The sequence below is a fragment of the Neofelis nebulosa genome, chromosome 11 (assembly GCF_028018385.1).
Source record: "Neofelis nebulosa isolate mNeoNeb1 chromosome 11, mNeoNeb1.pri, whole genome shotgun sequence".
Lineage (NCBI taxonomy): Eukaryota > Metazoa > Chordata > Mammalia > Carnivora > Felidae > Neofelis > Neofelis nebulosa.
The window spans coordinates 27,903,150-27,921,267 of NC_080792.1; the positions used below are offsets into that span (position 1 = coordinate 27,903,150).

Here is an 18,118-nt window from a genome sequence, read left to right on the forward strand (position 1 = left end):
GATAAGTTCTTCGTGGGGCTAGTTGTGGTGGGATCCCTGTCAATCACATCCAATATTTTCAAAACAAGACAACTAAATCAGCAATGAAAAAAAGAGCTGAGGATGAAGTGTGCTTCATCTTAAAGGAGTTAGAGTTTTTACTGTGGTATTTACCATGAAAGGAACAGTTTGTTTGTTTTCATAGAATTCTAACTTGAGAAAAGAATTTGGGATGGGTGAGGCGATGCCATGCTTTCAGAGGACAAGGTGAAGGGAGGTGCAGTGGGGTGGGAAGCAACCTGCCACCAAGCACCAGGGCGACATGGGCCAGGAAGATTCCTTCTCTGGTTGTCCATGGATAGAGTTAAAGCCAGCCCAGAATCCACCCTTCCCTTCAGCCCATGGCTTTCCTCTGTCACCACCTTGCTTGGAATCCAGGAGATGAAATTCAGGAGTGAAGCCTACCTGGGGTGTAAGGCAAGATGAGTAGTGTGTTCCAGCAACAGAAATGATCTCATGATGACCCACCTCTCCAATGAATGCCATCCCTCTCCACCAACACTCATGCATACACACACACTCACACACTTATAATTCCCATTGACTCCCACTGGTCATTTTGTCATGATGTGATATGATAGAAAGACCATCATCCTGGAGTCAGAAGAGATGGCATTAAGCCAGTGATTCTCAAGGTGTGGCTCTGGGACCAGCAGCATCAGCATGACTGGGGAACTAGTTAGAGATGGAAATTCTTGGACCTCACCACAAACCCAGTCAATCGGAATCTCTGGGAGAGGGGGGCCTCAGTAATCTATTTCTACAAGCCTTCCAGGTGATTGCAGTGCAGGTGCTAGTTCTCAGCCTTGGATACACATTGAAATCACTGGGCAGCTTTAAAGGCTATTGATACCTGGGTCCTACTCCAGAGATTCTACTGTAGGTGATTTGGGTAAGGCCTGGATAGTAGAATCAGCCTCTCTCTCTCTGTCTCTCTCTCTCTCACACACACACACCTTCCAAAAGGACCAACATTTTGGTTTCTCATTCTCTGCCTTCCTTTTTACTTGCCTCGCCCTTTCTCTGTTCCACTCTGGAATCCTGTAAGAACTACTCCAGCAGGTCTTATGGACATCATTTCCAGACTGAACACATTGGGGATTATTAAGCAGTTTAATTAGTTTCATGATATTATCAGGAATCATCTCAGAAAGCAACCAATTTATAACCTTATGGGCGGAACTGGCCCTAGTGTAGAAAAGTAAAACGATTATTGAGATTTTTTTAAAAGTTTATTGATAAAGTAACTCACCACTCTTTTAACTCAACAGAAGTGTTTTAAATTTTAGCATAATTGTTTTAGCACTCATTGTTTTCCACTTCAGTTGAGATTCACATTTAAAAAAATATATGAAGTACTTTTTAAACCCAGAATTAAAGTATCCTAGGACTGCCAATATGCATGCCCTGCCCAGAGCCTCCACATCTGTCACCCACCCCAGAAGTCCCATGACTGAAGTGTGTGGCCATCTTTCTGTGTCTTTGTGCTTGTAAGACCTTAATGCTCTTGGGTCTACAGATGTTGCTGTCAACAGATATTGCTGTGGGCAGTGTCCAGTCCTAGAGACTGGCTTTTTGGTGAGGACATTGGGGTGGTCCCCACACCCCCTGGTGACCTTAGAGGGCAAGACATTAGAGTAGAGCATATACAAGCCTTCCTTGTGAGGTTGCCTTGTGAACATACGATGAGCAGCACGTATCATCACCATAACCTGTCACACCACTGGATTTCCCCCCACTGGTGGCAGGTGCTTTGGCTCTCAGAGTGCTCAGGGAGTTGGAAGGGTGGAGAGTAACTGAACTGGTGCGTGGTACAAATAATGTGCAGCTGCCACAGCAAATGCACACGGACTTATACTTGACGGCTGTGATTTGGGGGGAGCACTTTTGAAGGACGCCCTGCCAGTTAGAACAGAAGTAGCTGTATGTTCAATATTAGGCCAAGACCTTTCAAGTTTCACATATACCCTGAAGAAATAGCAGCTTCTTATTCATTCTGTGACTACCAAACAGCCAAGGTCCTCAAAGTCCTAACATGCACATTCGGCATCCACTGAGCAGGTACTACCTGCCAGTCGATATGCAAGGCATTAGGGAAACAAAAACAAGTAAGATCAGGTCCCTGTCCCCAAAAGCTCATGGTCAGGAGAGGAGACACATGTAAACAGTGATGACACAGGGTGGTCAGGATGTGGCCAAGGCAGGTGCAGGGTGCTGTAAGAGCAAGGAAGATATCAGATACAGGCCTCCTGAGCAATCAGGGGACACCAGGGAAGCCTCCCCAGAGGAAGTGATGCCTGCAGTGATTCTGGAAGGATAATGGGCATGAACTAGGTGGATACTGGTGTCAGGAAGCAATAGGATTCATCCTTCAGCTGTGTGAACTCCCAGGAAGTCAGTGACCCCACTGTGAGTCTGACGAAGGCCATGAGCCCTCTCCCTGGTGAATGTGGAATTATGTATAGCACAGTTTCTCAGGGCCCTTAGACTGCTTCATGCCCATACACAAATCCTCCAAGGGCCCATGAACCCCAGGTTAAGGATTTTGCAAAGAGAATTACATGCTCAGGGCTAGAGGAGCCCTCAGAGATCATCTAACCCACCTCCTCATTTCGTTAACAAAGAAACCAAGGCCCAGAGAAGACAGAGAACTTGTGCGGGGCCACACGGCCAGTGGGCTGGGGTAGCAGAGAGGTGAAAGCGCATTCAGCTCCCAATCCCCATCACGTCTCTTCCCCAGGGATCTTTCCTGGCTGGCACGTGAGCTACATCGACGTGAAGGACAACTCACGTGATGAGACCTTCCGCTTCCAATGTGACTGCTGGCTCTCCAGGAGTGAGGGTGACAGGCAGACACTCCGTGACTTTGCCTGTGCCAACAACGAGATCCGTGATGAGCTGGAGGAGACCAGTATGTGGCGGGGTGGGTGGGGGTGGGCACCCAGGTGTGATTCCTGGGCTGAAGCTTCAGAGTTAAATGCGAGGTAGCTCAGGACGGGATGGGAATGGTGTTGGTAAGTCTGAAGGAGAGACCCTTATAGCTGGAGGGGAATCAGACGTGCAGTGAAGGAAAGAGTCTTGGGAAGGTACATAAATAAACACCCTAAATGTTACTCGGTGAACTTGGAACAGCCAGGACACTGCTACCAAATCTTGGCCCCAATCACGGGGATTAATTAGGTAGCAGGAAAAACACTGGGGACAAGCTTACCCTGTCCCGAGGGCCAGGCTGGGCACTTTGGTGGGAAGCCTTCTCTGGGTTGTTTTTATATCATGGGCTCCATACAATTGGTACCTGTGGCCACAGCTGACAGATCAAGACTTCTGGAAACAGAATTTGCAGAGGGAGCCAGCATCCCCATCGGCCACTTTCTTTGATCCTTCCTCAGGTGATATTTAAAGGGAAAGAGTTTAAATTGATCCCTAAAGTGGCTGGCCATCCAGGACTAGGGAGTTGTTTCTTTAATACAGATGCCGGCGTCTGGGTCCAACAGATTCAAAGAAACCTTATCAAAGGCAGAGCCCGGTGTAAAGAAAGGATTTTTTAACCTTAGTTTTTAAGGGAACACTAACTGCAGTAAGGGGTGAACCCTCAAATCTCAATGGCTTAACAAACCAAAATGTATTTCTCACTCATGTGATAAACCATACAGTGTGGTTGTTGGCAGGAGACCTTCCACGTTGTGATTGGGGGACCCAAGCTCTTTTGATCTGTGTCTCTGCCATTTTCAACATTCTTGGAAAAGGGAAAAGAGTGTGGAGTAGGCATACTCCCCTACCTTCTTAACGAATTGATTGACTTTCTATTGGTGAGAACTAATCACTTGATTCCATCTAGATGCAGGGAAATGCAGTGCCTAGGTGGACAGCCCCTGGGGGTGGGGGGAAAGGAAAGGAAGCACGGATCTCTGGTAGAAAGCCCCCCCCACCATGTTGGCCACACCACCCAAACTACCCAACGATGAGATTAGCGGCTCTCAGAGGTAGTGAGCCCCGTGTCCCAGGGAGCATCCAAAGGAGGGGCCAAGCACCCCCTTGTCAGGCTTACTGCACAAGGATTCCTGCCCTAATTCAGAGTGTGGGCTCCCAGCTTCTGTAAACCACACTCAGCTGAGGAATTACTGGGTGCCCAGTTTCATTGTAGATGCTGTGAGTGGTACACACCACTTTGTGACCTCCAGTTTGTGTTGACCTTTGCACATGGTAAGTCTCCCTGTACAACTATAAGCTCCCAGAGGTCAGGGACAGAGTCACTCATTGTTGTAGCCTTCTACAGCTCTGTAGGCTTTGGGACTCGGTGTGCTGTCACTGCTCAGGGGATGGAAGAAGAGGCGGTCCTTTTCCTTGGAGCCTCATAATCCCGTTAGAGGGAGACGCTGAAGCCCCTTACCTTCCTTAAGTAGGAAGGAATTCCTACCTTAGGAATTCCTACCTTAAGTAGGAATGCTTAAGCCCCTGACCCACGTGCCAAGATAAGCACTAGAGGCTCCTCGGGCCACTGGCGTCCAGGGGAGGAGAGATTCGTGATGCTCAGAGCATAATCACTGAGTCTCCTTCACAGATTTCCTGCCAAACAGCTGCTAAGACCTGCGAGGGTTGAGTTGGCAGGGAGATTGCAGAGGGGAGGCGGCACTTGCGTTAGTTCCGGAAGGATGTTACAGACTGGAGATTGGACGGCAAGGGCACGGAGCCCGGGAGCCGGCCTGGATGACTGGTCTTTACTGAGAGGCTGTGGAGGGCAGAGGGGCACCCTCTAGGAGTCCACAGAGGGACAGACTGCCACACCTGTGTCCTCAGACTGGAGGGTCATCCTGGGGAGAGCCACGGACACAGCCGGAGCCAAACATCCCAATCCTCAGCTACCTTTATTTAACCATTTGGCAAAGATTTACTGAGCACCTACTAAGTGCCACAGCCTATTCTGAGTTCTGGGACACACCAGTGGATAAAACAAAGACCCTGCCCTTATGGCACTTACTCTCAGTGTCTGTGACCCCTGGGGCACCTCTGAGCACTCAGCTTGTGAGAACAACACCCTCTCATACTCAAACAGCTTCATATGTGCAAAGCACTCTACACCTCTGTTCTCATTAGATCCTCACAGTCCTACTCCCACCCCGTGAGCTAGATAGGGTACAAATTCACACCTCTATCCCATGGGTAAGGAAAACAAAAACCCAGAAAGGCGAAGTGACACATCTAAGGCCCATTCACAGCTGGTACAACCCAGGTGACCTGATTCTTAGACCGGGGCTCGCTGCACCACTGCTGGCTGCCTTGTCTTATTGGGCCTGGCTGCTACTCCAGATGGGTCGATTGCCCCACCTGCCTCGGCCCCCTGTTCCCTACCTTCACCTCCAACTCCTGTTAGCAGCTCCAGAAGCTGCTCCCAGCCCTCTCCAAGCACCTGCCTCTACAGATGACTCCAATGCGCAGCAGAGCTGAAAGCCATTGGCAGCCTTTAAATAACACTGACATCTGGGTCCTATTCCCAAATTCTGTTGCGATTAATCTGGAGTAAGGCCTGGGCAATAGGATTACCTGCTCATGCGTGCACACACACATGCATGCACACTTGCACATGTGCCCACATGGTCACGCTCACGCGCGTGCACACATACACCCTTGGGAGGACAAAACAGATCTGTCTTGCTGGGCCGTCCTCCAGCAGGACCGGTGCTTCCCTCTTTACAGCCCTTCCCCTCCCTGTTCTCCCTCCCTTGACACCTTTAGGGCTGCTCAGTCAGCCTTCTCTGCAACATTTCCAGCCCAAATATAGTCCATTTTGATGGCCAGCTCCCCAGGGGGTGGGGGACTTCACCGCATCACCGGGCAGCTCTAGAAGATGCTAGAAAATCCATCTTTATACTCACGTTCTTGAAGCTTCCATTCTTTGGCAGTCCCAGTGGAGTCAAACAGAAAATTTCAGGAGTGGCCAGGACTCGTGGCTGTGTGTGCCTGAACCCCAAACCTAAGCTGGCTCCAGCAGAGAGGAAGCGTGTTGTTTCCCAGAACTCCAAGGCTCGGGCGGAGCTGGTTTCCACTTGGCTGTCTCCAGAGGCTCCAGTCATTTCAGTACATCCCCGTCTCCCCTTTCGTCTCAGCTCTGCTTCTTCCTGTGCATCGTGGGAAGACGGCCACTGGGAGCCCCAGCCCCACAGCCTTCTTAACAGCCTCAGTGGAAGGGGAGAGTGTCTCCCACGGGAAGATTCTGACTGGCCATGCAAGCCACACTGCAGGAGCTCCTTAGAGTGAAGCCACTCCTGACACTGTGAGGTGGGCAAGGTGATCTGGAGCAGGAAGTTCCGGAAGCCCACTGCCATCCTGCTGGCACTCCACAGCGTCATGTGCCCCTGCAGTTCTTGCCTCGGGACGAACACCTGTTTATCCAGCACCTGCCCACATGATGGGGGGCCCTCGACTATTTGCTCATCTCCCTCTGCAGATGCCATGCCCAGAGCAAGATTTCAAGGGTGGTCTGCTCTCCTCTCTCCTGTCTTGCCACTTGAACTACACTCGTGCCCCAAGAGCCTGTGGTGGCTTTGCTGGCGGCCCCTCAGTGCTGGTGACTCACACGATGGCTGCTGAGCCCCTCTCTCCAGCTGAGCTTGCCCTGTGGGTGTGCTGGCCCCACGGATGACCTTACACTGATCCCCACTAGCCTGGGCTCCCCACTGCCCCCACTCTTTCAGGTCCCTAACGCTCCTCTGTCTGTTTCCCCCCCAGCAACATAGACACAAAGTTGAGAATCACGCCTTCCACATTTGTATCAAGCTGTCGATGAAATACTGGGAAAGAGGGCAAGGTGAACTACGCTCATTGAAACTTCTTCTCCTCAAAAGACCGCAGATGCCCCTGGCAACATTTGTTCCTAATCTCTCTAAACGTCTTTGCTGATGTACCTTAACCCAGGACCATCAGGGAAGAATGGTCTGTTTGCACTCCATCTGCATTGGTTATCAAATCTCAGACTTGAGTTCACCTAGTGAGCCTGTGGGTTCCTAGCGCCCCTGCCTCCTCCCCTAGGCGCTGACAAACCACGTCCTCAACAAAGCCCAGGACCCACTTTGGGTATTGGGTTGGCAGAACTCACCCCGCCCTCTGTGGGGAAAGCGTGAGACCTGACCGTGGCTCGGCCATCGGTCGGCCCCAGCCTCCTAGGCTGGGGACCTTCTTCAGGAGTTCTGTGCTGTCCGTGGCTCTCCTGCCCTCTCGTCGGCGACCTGCCTCTTTGTCAGGATTGCTTCCACGCGTCTCAGCAGCACGGACTGTCCTGGAGAGAAGCCGCCAGGGCAGAAGGGCTAGCGATTCACTGAGCTACAGACACAGCGGCGCCTCGTCCCCCTTGTCTGTATCACGTCCCTGGGAGAGCCGTGCGGAAAGAGCTGTCCTGTGCATCCAGAGTCCCAACCCCTCAACGAGTCCTTTACTGTGGCAAGAGCCATATGCACAGGGGACACTCTGACCGACATTGGTTGTGTCCCGTGTGCCAGCTCCGAGTCTGGCCTGGTCCCTTGGGAGTGGGAGCTGGGTCCCGTGAACTCCCATACCCTCCCCCCTCAGTCTTTGCCTGCGCTCTTCCCTCTGCCTAGAACCTCTTTTCATCTTCCGCAGATGGTAATCCTGGCTCCGTCTTCAAGCACAAGCTCAAACGCGACCTCCTTCCTGAAGCTTCCTGTGGCCCAACCATTCATTCATTCACTCCACAAATACTTATTGAGTTCCTGCATGCCAGGCACTGTTCTGGGCACTTGGGATCTATCAGTGAGCAAAGCGAAGGCCCCTGCCCCCCTGGAGCTCACATTCAGGTGGGAGGGGGAGTACAGCAAACAATAAAATAAGCAGCAAACCACACAGCATGTTAGGAGGTAGCAGGTGATAAAGAGAATGTCATGGAGCCCCTTAAGGCCACCCGGGGGCACTGGGGGCAGGCGAGTTGCCATCTTAGGGTGGGTGGGGCGATCTCCACGAGCAAAGTGAGAGAAGTTGGAAGCACTCCAGGGGAACAGTCACCCCAGGGCTCCAGGGACAGCAGGGGGGCAGAGGGGCCGAGTGGGGGGGTGGGGAAGGGGGAGAGCAAATGCGAGGAGACAGAGCTGGGAGAGGTAATGGGCAGCTCATTTGTCCTCTCACCTGGAGCTACTTCAGCCCCTTGTTGCAAGGTTAGCACATCCTTTGTTGCAAGGTTAGCACATCCCATCTGTGGCCTGTGGTAGTCAGTGTGTGCCTAGGGCTGCAGGTGGAGCTCTAGGGCCCCCCCCCCCCCCCAGTCTAGCCCCATCCTGACCCTTAGCACCGACATAACAAATGTTGCTGAGTGAATGCAGACATGCTCAAAAGAGGCGCAGGGGAGGGGTGCGGTGGTGCTGGGTGCGACTCGCCCTTGAGACAGGGCAGAACCTGACTGCATGTGGATAGGGCTCAGGGCTCTCCTGGAGTCTGGACTGCCTGTAGCTTCCCCCTCACTTCTCCCTCTCTGCCCTCTTTCTGCACAGGATCTCCGTTTTGCATCTCGGAGTGGGGGGGGTGCTGTCCATTCCTGAGAGCCAGGCCCCAGCACCTGTCCCAAAAAACTCCCCACCCCCTGCTTCCTGGTGTTTCACTCCCAGTGGCTCCATGGTCACCAGGCAGAGTGGCTGCTCTATAAATAAAAGACATGCTTATGGTGGCCAGACTGAGGCAGGTTTTTGTTGTAGTGCCTCCTTGTGGGGACTCCAGCCTATCCCCAGGCTGTGGTCTAAGATCAGATGGAGGACAGAGAAGCTGCTTCCCCCAGCTGACCTTCTCCCACCTTCTCCGCTGCAGCCTACGAGATCGTCATAGAAACGGGCAACGGAGGCGAAACCAGGGAGAACGTCTGGCTCATCCTGGAGGGCAGGAAGAACCGATCCAAAGAGTTTCTCGTGGAAAATTCTTCCCGACAGCGGGCCTTTAGGAAGTAGGAAGAGGGGGTTCCCACTGGGGAGTGAGGGGGGTGGGGTGGGTAAGAGAGGGACCCCCCAAATCAACCCCGTTGGTGGGTGCCCTAAGTATGCAAATGGGCCTAAACTGCAAGCACTTAATTGAGTACCTACTTTGTGCCAATCCTATGCGAACTCCTACGGATGGATGAAACAGGAGATTTATAAAAGGGAAAGGGGGAGATTGCCACGCAAAGAGAGGCCAGTATAAGAGAGGAGAATTTAATTATTCCAACCACTAAAAGGAGAGGATAATTCTGTAACCAGACAGAGGTGCCAATATCGCCACCATGGCAATCCTACTACAATATATCAATATATTAAAATAGCACATCGTACACCTTACATTTACGCAGGTTTGTGTCAAATATATTTCAGTTTTAAAAAGTTAATGGACAGCTACAGCAAACATTAGTAATTAATTAATTAAAGAGAGCCCGCTGTGCGGCAGGACCAGGAATCATTGCGGACCCCATCCAAGTCCGTGCAGAGCGCACAGTCTAGTCTGCAAGAGAGCCGTGTGAGACAGCACAGACTGAGTTCTACTTAGGAGGAGGAAGGGAGGAGAGAGCCTCTTAGATGCTTTGTAGGAAAATCAAAATCGGGTCTCGGGAAAAGGCGCTTCTCACCCCTCCTGGTTGACAGGCACAGCCGGGAAACCTCAACTTCTCCACACCAGAGCCACCCCTGAATTGCCCAGATGCCCACTTCATTTCCCTGCTCCCCCAGAACTGCTTACAGAAGTCTCCCCCTCCTGTGACCCACTGCACCTTGCATTTGAACTCCCTCTGCATCGGAATGAAGTATGAGCTCCTTAGACTGGCACCCGCAGACCACCACAGATGGCCGCACCCCACCTTTTCCATGGCTGCTTCCCTGACTGGACCCCAACTGCAGCCGAGCCAACACACCCCCCACAGATGCCTCCTTGCCCTCAGTCCCCATCCCGTGACTTCGCCAAGTCAAGTCCACCTCAGGGGCCTCTTCCCTCCCTCCCTTTGCTGTGCTCTCTGAATCCCCACCACCCTCCCCAGCCTAACCCTCAGGGCCTCGCCCTCCTCCCACCTCTGTCTGCTTCGTGATGTTACCACCCCCTCCTGCTGGGACCAGGCTGTGGTTGTCTTGTTCCAGAATGACACTGAACCCCTCCAAGAATGCAGGGCTGACATCAGGTCATGGTTGCCATTCTATCCCTCCTCCTTTGACCAGTGCCTGGAATGCAGTAGGCTTTCAATAAAGGCTCACTTCCTACAGCGGACATCGGCATCTCTTATTAGAGGCCATGCTTTTGTGTCCTGCAGGGGGACCATGGACACGTTCGAGTTTGACAGCGTCTACTTGGGGGACATTGCCTCCCTCTGCGTGGGCCATCTCGCCAGGGAGGACCGGTTCATCCCCAAGAGAGAGCTGGTCTGGCACGTCAAGACCATCACCATCACCGAGATGGAGTTCGGCAACGTGTATGTACCGTGCCTCCACCCCTCGCCCAGGAAGGGCTGCTCCCTCCGCACAGAGGGATGGGGCTAGACCACGGGCAAGACACCAGGACCCAGGGAGCTGTCCCCTTCGAGGCCACCTTGTTAAGGAAACTTACAAGATAGGGAGGGAAAGGCAGCCGTACTCTTTTGGAGCTTTCTGAGCCATAGCCCTACCCTCAGAGGCAGGGACTCAGCCAGATGAATTTGAGGGCTCCAGCCTTTTAATCCAGGGACGCTTCCTTGGAAGAAGTAAGCCAAACAAGACCAGACAGCGGACGCTTCCCTTCCCTCCCCCTCCCATCACTGTGCGATGACAAAGAAATACAGCTTTGAAGCCTGATGCTTCCACTGGCACAGTGAAAGCCCTGCCATCCTTGTGGGCAGAGTGGGGATCAGAGCCCAACTGGAGTAATCCCATGGCCCACCTGCCTCTGAGGACCCCGGATAAGGAGCTTTGCATTTCCCCCACCAGGGCCTTCTGGAGACTCAGGCATTTCTGAAGGATTAAGGGTTTTAGTTACCTGGGTAACAGTCCACAGCCATCAGTTTTTCTAATTAAAACCACTTGGTTACCACATTGGATGCCAGAAAGAGCCCCGAGGCCCTGGAAGGCAGGAACAACAGTGTGAAGGCACCGGGAGAGGAGGAAGGGGAAGCCGAGGGCAGTGCTTGCCTCTGGGAAGCTAGACCCGAGGAGTGAGTGACAGGTGACACGTGCAGCTCCCGGGGCCAGCCTGCCACTGCTCGCTGGGTCACCCCCCTGAGCTGCTGCCACCCGCTCCCCGAGCTGGCCCTGCCCCTGGCGACGCCTTCACCTTGAGCACAGCAGACTGGTGCAGGCTCAACCCGGGCAGCTCCCTCGGCTGCCCTCTCTGGCCTCAGGAGCTCAAGTCGCTCAAAGCAGTGCCTGTCCACGCTCCACCTGTGACAGTAGGCTCCCTGGGATGCCCAAGCTTCCCCTTCGGGAATCGGTCAGGAAGGGTTCTGACTTGTAAACTTCTGTCTTGACCAACTCAGGCTGCCGTATCAAAATCCCACAGACCGGGTGGCTCCAATAGCAGACCTCTTTTTCTCACAGTTTTGGAGGCTGGAAGTCAGAGGTCAGGGAACCAGCATGGTTGGGTGCTGGTGAGGCCTTTCTCCCTGGCTTGCCGCGTCGTCATGGCAGAGAGAGAGAGAGAGTGTGTGTTATCCATTGCTCTTTTAGTGAAAAACCAGCCGGTTACAGTAAATCCTGCCAGACTTGCTGGTCCTGGCTGCCTGGAGCGATTACTGATGGAGACGAGAGCTGAGACATAGGGGCCCAGAGGAGTTACCACCTCACCCAGCAAGTCGAGCCCGGGCAGAGCCCCTTCTGCAACCCAGCACTGCCTGCCAACCACATCGAGTATTGCTACCGATACCACACCTCTGCAAGCCCCACCCCCCCAAAAAACCAAACAGTACAAGAAAATACAATATAATACAGTGCAACACTATGCAATAATAAGAAATAGTCTTCCCTCGAGTTAGCTTTAAACCAGCCATGGTGGCTGTAAGAAAGACACAGAGCCAAAGATCTCAGCACCACCAAGCACCTTCCAGTCTCAGAAGGAAGGGGAAATACAAGCTCAGCCCGGGAGCTTCCTACCCCACAGTCCTGGGGCCGAGTTGTAGAATTTCTCATCCAGGGAAAGAAACCACCATTCCCACACCCTCAAAAGAGGGTGGCCTTTTGTCAGTATGTCACTAGGCCTGGAGGGGGAGGAAGGGATGTCCGTGGAGTGGGGGCTCTGCCCAAAGGGAAAGGGGTGCAGACAGTCCAGACCCCGAATACTAGAACTGTCACCAAGTCAGCTGTGTGGCCTCAGGCGGTAACCCGTCACCTCTCTGTGCTGTCTCCCTCCGGGAAGAGAGCTGGGTGTTCACTGGAGTCTGGCGCCGGGGAAAGGACGACAGGGGTCCAGCTCAGGGAGCTCTCGGAGGTCATAGTGCACCGGCCTGTGCAGGTCTCGAGCTTGGTTCCTTCCTGATGGATGGCATACATGCGTCCACAGTTCCTTTCCAGCCACCACATTAACCGTACCGTTCGGACTTCCAGGAGTTACAAATGAATTTAATCTCACTCTCCTATAAACACAGGAGTCTCCAGTTTTCATCTTTCAGCCGGTTCCAGTTGTGACTCCTCCTTAGGGTGTGCCGTACCTTCTAAGGTTCTCCTTTGCGCTGAGGTCCTCCGGATTCGATGCAAGGCCACACCCAGGGACTTTCCTTTCTTTCTTTCTTTCTTTTTTTAACCAAATATAACTTCATTGTTTTATCTCAATACCATATATAATACCCAGCCATTATAAAAATTCAAATAATACAAATCGTCTTTTAAATTTTTTTTTCTTTTTTTTTTTCAACGTTTTTTATTCATTTTTTGGGACAGAGAGAGACAGAGCATGAACGGGGGAGGGGCAGAGAGAGAGGGAGACACAGAATCGGAAACAGGCTCCAGGCTCCGAGCCATCAGCCCAGAGCCTGACGCGGGGCTCGAACTCACGGACCGCGAGATCGTGACCTGGCTGAAGTCGGACGCTTAACCGACTGCGCCACCCAGGCGCCCCATAAATCGTCTTTTAAGTAAAACTTCCCGAAAGCCCTACCCATCAGAGACAGCCACCATGAGTGTTTGGTGACCCCGCTCTCTCTGACACTTTTCTAACATCTCACAAACGCTGTTCACAGAAGTGTGATCCTATTTACATGTTTTTCAAATATATTTAATTTTTCATTTGTTATTTTTTGCTTTTGTCATTAGTCTTTCTGATGTCCCTACCCTCCTTTCCAGTGGGTCCACACGTAGAGTCATGACCCCACGGATCCCTAGGGTCCCACATCTTGGTGATCTTATATGTATGAGAAACGTTTCCTTATGGGTCTACTAGGGAATATTTTTCAGCCATTAAAAATAATGAATTAAATATGTACCAGATGACTTGGAGCGATTCCCGGGAAAAGCAAGATATGGGAAAACACATATTATATGATGCCATTTTGTAAAGGGAACACTGACATCCCACATATGTCTGTGTCTGTGTGGGTCTGTGCATGGTTGGGTGAAATGGAAGGAAATCTGGCAAGATACACCCGCAACTGTTCCATGGGTTATCTGAGGTAAAGGTGGGATGTGGAAGTGGAAAGGAAGGAGGGAAAAAGGAGAGAGAGCCAAGCGAAAAGGGGAAGAAGAAGAGTGTATTTAGAAAAACACGCATGTGATCACATGATTTGTGCATTTATAGAGAATTATGTATATCAGTCAGCATTTGCATAAAGAAATACATTTTTAAAGAACGTCTAAACAAAGATTGAAGTTATATCCCCCTCTGAGAAAGTGTGGTATATAACAACAATCCGAATTTATCAAGTGATGAACTGGGGGAAGAGAGATCTCGAAACAGAATATGGATTTCCTGCCAGTGTCTTTCCGTGGCTGTCTCCTCAGGTGGCAAGGCAGGCTGGCTCTGGGCCCGCTCTGGCTCACCTTGGGCAGTGACTTAGTTTCCCCTTCTGTGAAATGGGAGGATGATGCCTGAAGCTCCGGGTTGTCATGGGAGCCGACGAGATGCAAGGGTGCAAAGCCCTGGTCGGCACTGAGGAAGCAAGCAGAAAATCCTGCTTTTTTTGTGGTTATGGATTTTCATCTAAAAGGGGTCTGATTTTGCACCACTGGGCACGCCCTTTTAGGGATGCATTCCTGAAGTCATCAGTCAGTGCCAGGACAGCTTATTTCCAGAGCTGTTAAAATATTAGCAGTTGGGAGCGGGAAGAAACCATAGCAGTTGTTCAGTTCAAACCTCTAGCATTGCCAATGGGAAAATCAAGGTCTGGGTAGGAGACGTGGCTTGCCCAAGGTCACAAGAGTAGCAGGTGGCAGGGCTGGAGTAGACCCGAGGCCCCCTTGCACTCCATGCAGCATTTTCCGACTGTGCCTCCTGACTTCCTCCCTTGTAATTAATTATTAGACTAACTACCATTACCCAGAGGGTAAAATTGGGGGTGTGGAGGGTGGGGATAGAGAGGGGACATTTTGGTCCAAGACCATTACTCTTGGCCCTATACTTGCTTCTGCTTATGGCTGCTTCAGTAGAGGATTTTCTCTTACCCCTTGCACCCCTCAGACCATGAGCACATGCATGTACGTGTTTTCACACACGCACACGCATGCGTGCGTGCACACACACTCATACTTTGACTCAGTCCAGTGCGAGGGATTTGGGACGTTTCCACTTGGCTTTGCCTGGATCCCGCAGCTCCCTGAAGGTGAGAATACCAGGTACAAACATTCATCAGTCCCTTTGAAAGAGCAAGGGGACCAGCACGGTTGGCACAGAGTGAGCTTAGTTAGACAAGGCCAGGTGCTTGGTCAGAAAGGCAAACGGCAGGCAGAGGGTCCAACCACATAGGGTCTTGCAGCCCTTGGTAAGGTGGTGATTTTTACTTAATCTAAGAAGCCATTGGAAGGTTCTGAACAGAGGAATTACATTCTTGGACTTACATGTCCACGGGGTCACTTGGCTGCTGTGGAAAGAATGGACCACAGATAGCAGAAGCAGGGAGACCAGCTAGGAGGCCGATCTAGGAGGGAGGAGGTGGTGGTGACTTGGACCAGATGAGTGGCAGGACAGATAGTGAAATACTGCATACTTTTTCAAGTGGCTGATTCTGGACCTATTTTAAAGGTGGGATTTGCTGGTAGATTTGATGTGGAGTGGGGGGGGATGGAAATGAAAGAATCAAGGAGACACTGGAAGGGTAGAGATGCCTCTCGCCGTGGATTCTAACACAAACAAGACCCCATCCTCATATTTTTTTTTTAATTTTTTTTTAACATTTATTTATTTTTGAGACAGGGAGAGACAGAGCATGAACAGGGGAGGGTGAGAGAGAGGGAGACACAGAATCTGAAGCAGGCTCCAGGCTCAGAGCCCGATGCGGGGCTAGAACTCACGGACTGAGAGATCATGACCTGAGCCGAAGTCAGCCGCTTAACCGACTGAGCCACCCAGGCGCCCCCCCATCCTCATATTTTAATGCAGACATCTCTGACCTCATCTCCTGCCACCTGGAGAAGGGATCATTCATGGCCCAGGGGGCCCGGGGAGAGGGTGAGAGCCTTGGCTGGCGTCCACTGAGCCTCCTCTGTCCCTGCTAGGTACTTCTTCAACTGTGACTGCCTCATCCCCCTCAAGAGGAAGAGGAAGTACTTCAAGGTGTTCGAGGTCACCAAGACGACCGAAAGCTTTGCCAGCAAGGTCCAGAGCCTGGTGCCGGTCAAGTACGAGGTCATTGTGACGACGGGCTACGAGCCAGGTGCAGGCACCGACGCCAATGTCTTCGTGACCATCTTCGGGGCCAACGGGGACACGGGCAAGCGGGAGCTGAAGCAGAAAATGCGAAACCTCTTCGAGCGGGGCAGCACCGACCGCTTCTTCCTGGAGACGCTAGAGCTGGGCGAGCTGCGCAAGGTGCGGGTGGAGCACGACAGCAGCGGCTACTACTCGGGCTGGCTGGTGGAGAAGGTGGAAGTCACCAACACCAGCACCGGAGTGGCCACCATCTTTAACTGCGGCCGGTGGCTGGACAAGAAGCGGGGCAACGGGCTCACCTGGAGAGACCTCTTCCCTTCCGTCTGAGGGGCCGGAGGCTCTCGATCCCACCGTCTCGCCGAGATGCGCCTGACCACAGCCTGCTGCCTCCACCTTGGCTTTCAGCAGGCCTTTCTCAGAGCCTCCTGGGGCCGGGACTGGGCGCCAGAAGGGTGGCATGGGTGGCGCGGTGGCCCGGAACTTCACGGTTCTCCGGAGGCCGCTGCAGGGGACTACTTGTGGGCCCCGCCCCTCCTCAGTCCCCTGGACCTACAGGAATCGATCAACGCGTGTCGGAATCCCTGGCTGCACAAAAATAACTTTCTGCGCTTTCTTTTCTAGTGACAGCAGTGGCCAGGCTGAGACTTGCCAAGTGTAGCTGGGAAACTGGGGCTTCACCCAGGGGATAGAAGTGGGGAAGAGGAGGCCGTCGAGGTGGTGTATTTGAAGAGAAAACTAATTAACACGTTTTTCCCCCCAAAGCTGGGCTAATTAAATTTTTTACTGACCACACCCCACGAAGAGCTCATCTTGGCATCTGCTCACGAAGAAATGCATCCTTTCCCCCAGTTTCAATGACGCCAGTGGCAAACAGAGAAAAGCAGCAGGAGGAAGTGTTTTAGCCCTGGCGGGGGGTGGTTTATAAGCCTGCAAAAAGGTACGTGATTCTGTCCATCATTTATGGGAAACTCTGTGCCAGGTGCCCACTGGTTGTTCTAACCTGTGAGAACACAGTTGAGACCCACAGACCTGAACAGAAGGTGATGGGGCTGGGGGGGTGGGGACAGAGAGGGACACAAAATAAAGGTGCAGTCTCTGCCCTCCAAGGGATATGACCTTGATGACGAGGCTGCAGGAGAAACACATACACACATACCCTCCCTCGTGGACAGTCACGAAGGGATCTGCAATGAAAGATCCTTGCAAGGCAGCAAGAGCGCCTCAGGTCTCAGCACCTGACTTCTGATTTTCCTGCCGAAGCAGGACTGAGTGGAAAGGAAGTCTTCCTATAGGAGGGCACCCCCCCACCCCCGTCACCCTGTGTCCTGTAGCCCAGACAGGTGTAAACTCTTATCGAGGCTGATGGGTCTAAAGCAAGTTCCAGGAGCTCCCAGAGACCCTTGGAGAAAGGCTGAGTTTGCAAGCGCTGGCTCAGAGGCAGCCAGAGAGCTTGGGCGAGCTTGGGCACATTATTTCATCTCCTGGGGCCTCAGTTTCCTCACTTGTCCAACAGGGACAATGATAGTAGCTACTGCATAGGTCGTCATACCGACTAAATGAGTTAATCTGCGGGCAGTTTTAATTCAGCACCTGCACTGAAGGTTATGTCCATCATGTTGAACAAGCGGGCCTCCGGGGAGCTGGGGTGGTGGGGGTGGGGGAGAAGTAATCATGAAACACCTTTATTTGTATCTTTTTCCGTGGAACTGGCCTCCGCCCAGCCCCCACATCCCCAGCACCCCCATGCCCCCGATGAACACTTAGCCAGGCCTCGGCTCTTCTGAACTCTCTTAGTCATAAAAAGTGCAACCACCACCTTAAAAGTCACAAAGCCCATTACAGTTGTGCAATTTAAATGTCTGGCTCTGGGGGTGCCTGGGAGGCTCAGTCGGTTGAGCGTCAGGTCATGATCTCGCGGTTCGTGAGTTCGAGCCCGGCGTCGGGCTCTGTGCTGACAGCTCGGAGCCTGGAGCCTGCTTTGAGTTCTGTGTCTCCCTCTCTCTCTGCCCCTCCCCCACTCACACTCTGTCTCTCTCTTGAAAATAAATGAATATTAAAAAATAATAAATGTCTGGCTTTGATGTAAAGGCCAAAGTCAGGCTCAAAATTCATCTTCTGCCATCCCCCAACTCAGTGCTATCACAGGGGGACCAGAAGTGAAGGAGAAGGACACGCGTGTGTGTGCACACGAGTGCAACTGTGTGTGCAGGTGCGTGTGTCCACACGTGTGGGTACATGGGGGCGCCCCTCCCCCACCTTGCACTGTCACTCCTGCCCCCCTCTTGCTGACCACTGGTTCCGATCCCTT

At 52.4% G+C, this 18,118-nt stretch overlaps 1 protein-coding gene across 1 annotated transcript in view; it reads left to right on the top strand.

Moving 5' to 3' along the window:
* The window catches only part of LOXHD1 (lipoxygenase homology PLAT domains 1), a 165,171-nt gene extending 147,339 nt beyond the window's left edge, over window positions 1-17,832 (top strand). Inside the window, exons 38-41 of the mRNA XM_058692205.1 lie at window positions 2,780-2,950; window positions 8,845-8,977; window positions 10,301-10,459; window positions 15,657-17,832. Of these exons, the coding sequence (XP_058548188.1) occupies window positions 2,780-2,950; window positions 8,845-8,977; window positions 10,301-10,459; window positions 15,657-16,137 (944 nt within the window). The 3' untranslated portion in view covers window positions 16,138-17,832. The remainder of the gene's footprint in view (window positions 1-2,779; window positions 2,951-8,844; window positions 8,978-10,300; window positions 10,460-15,656) is intronic.
* Window positions 17,833-18,118: the final 286 nt, after the last annotated feature.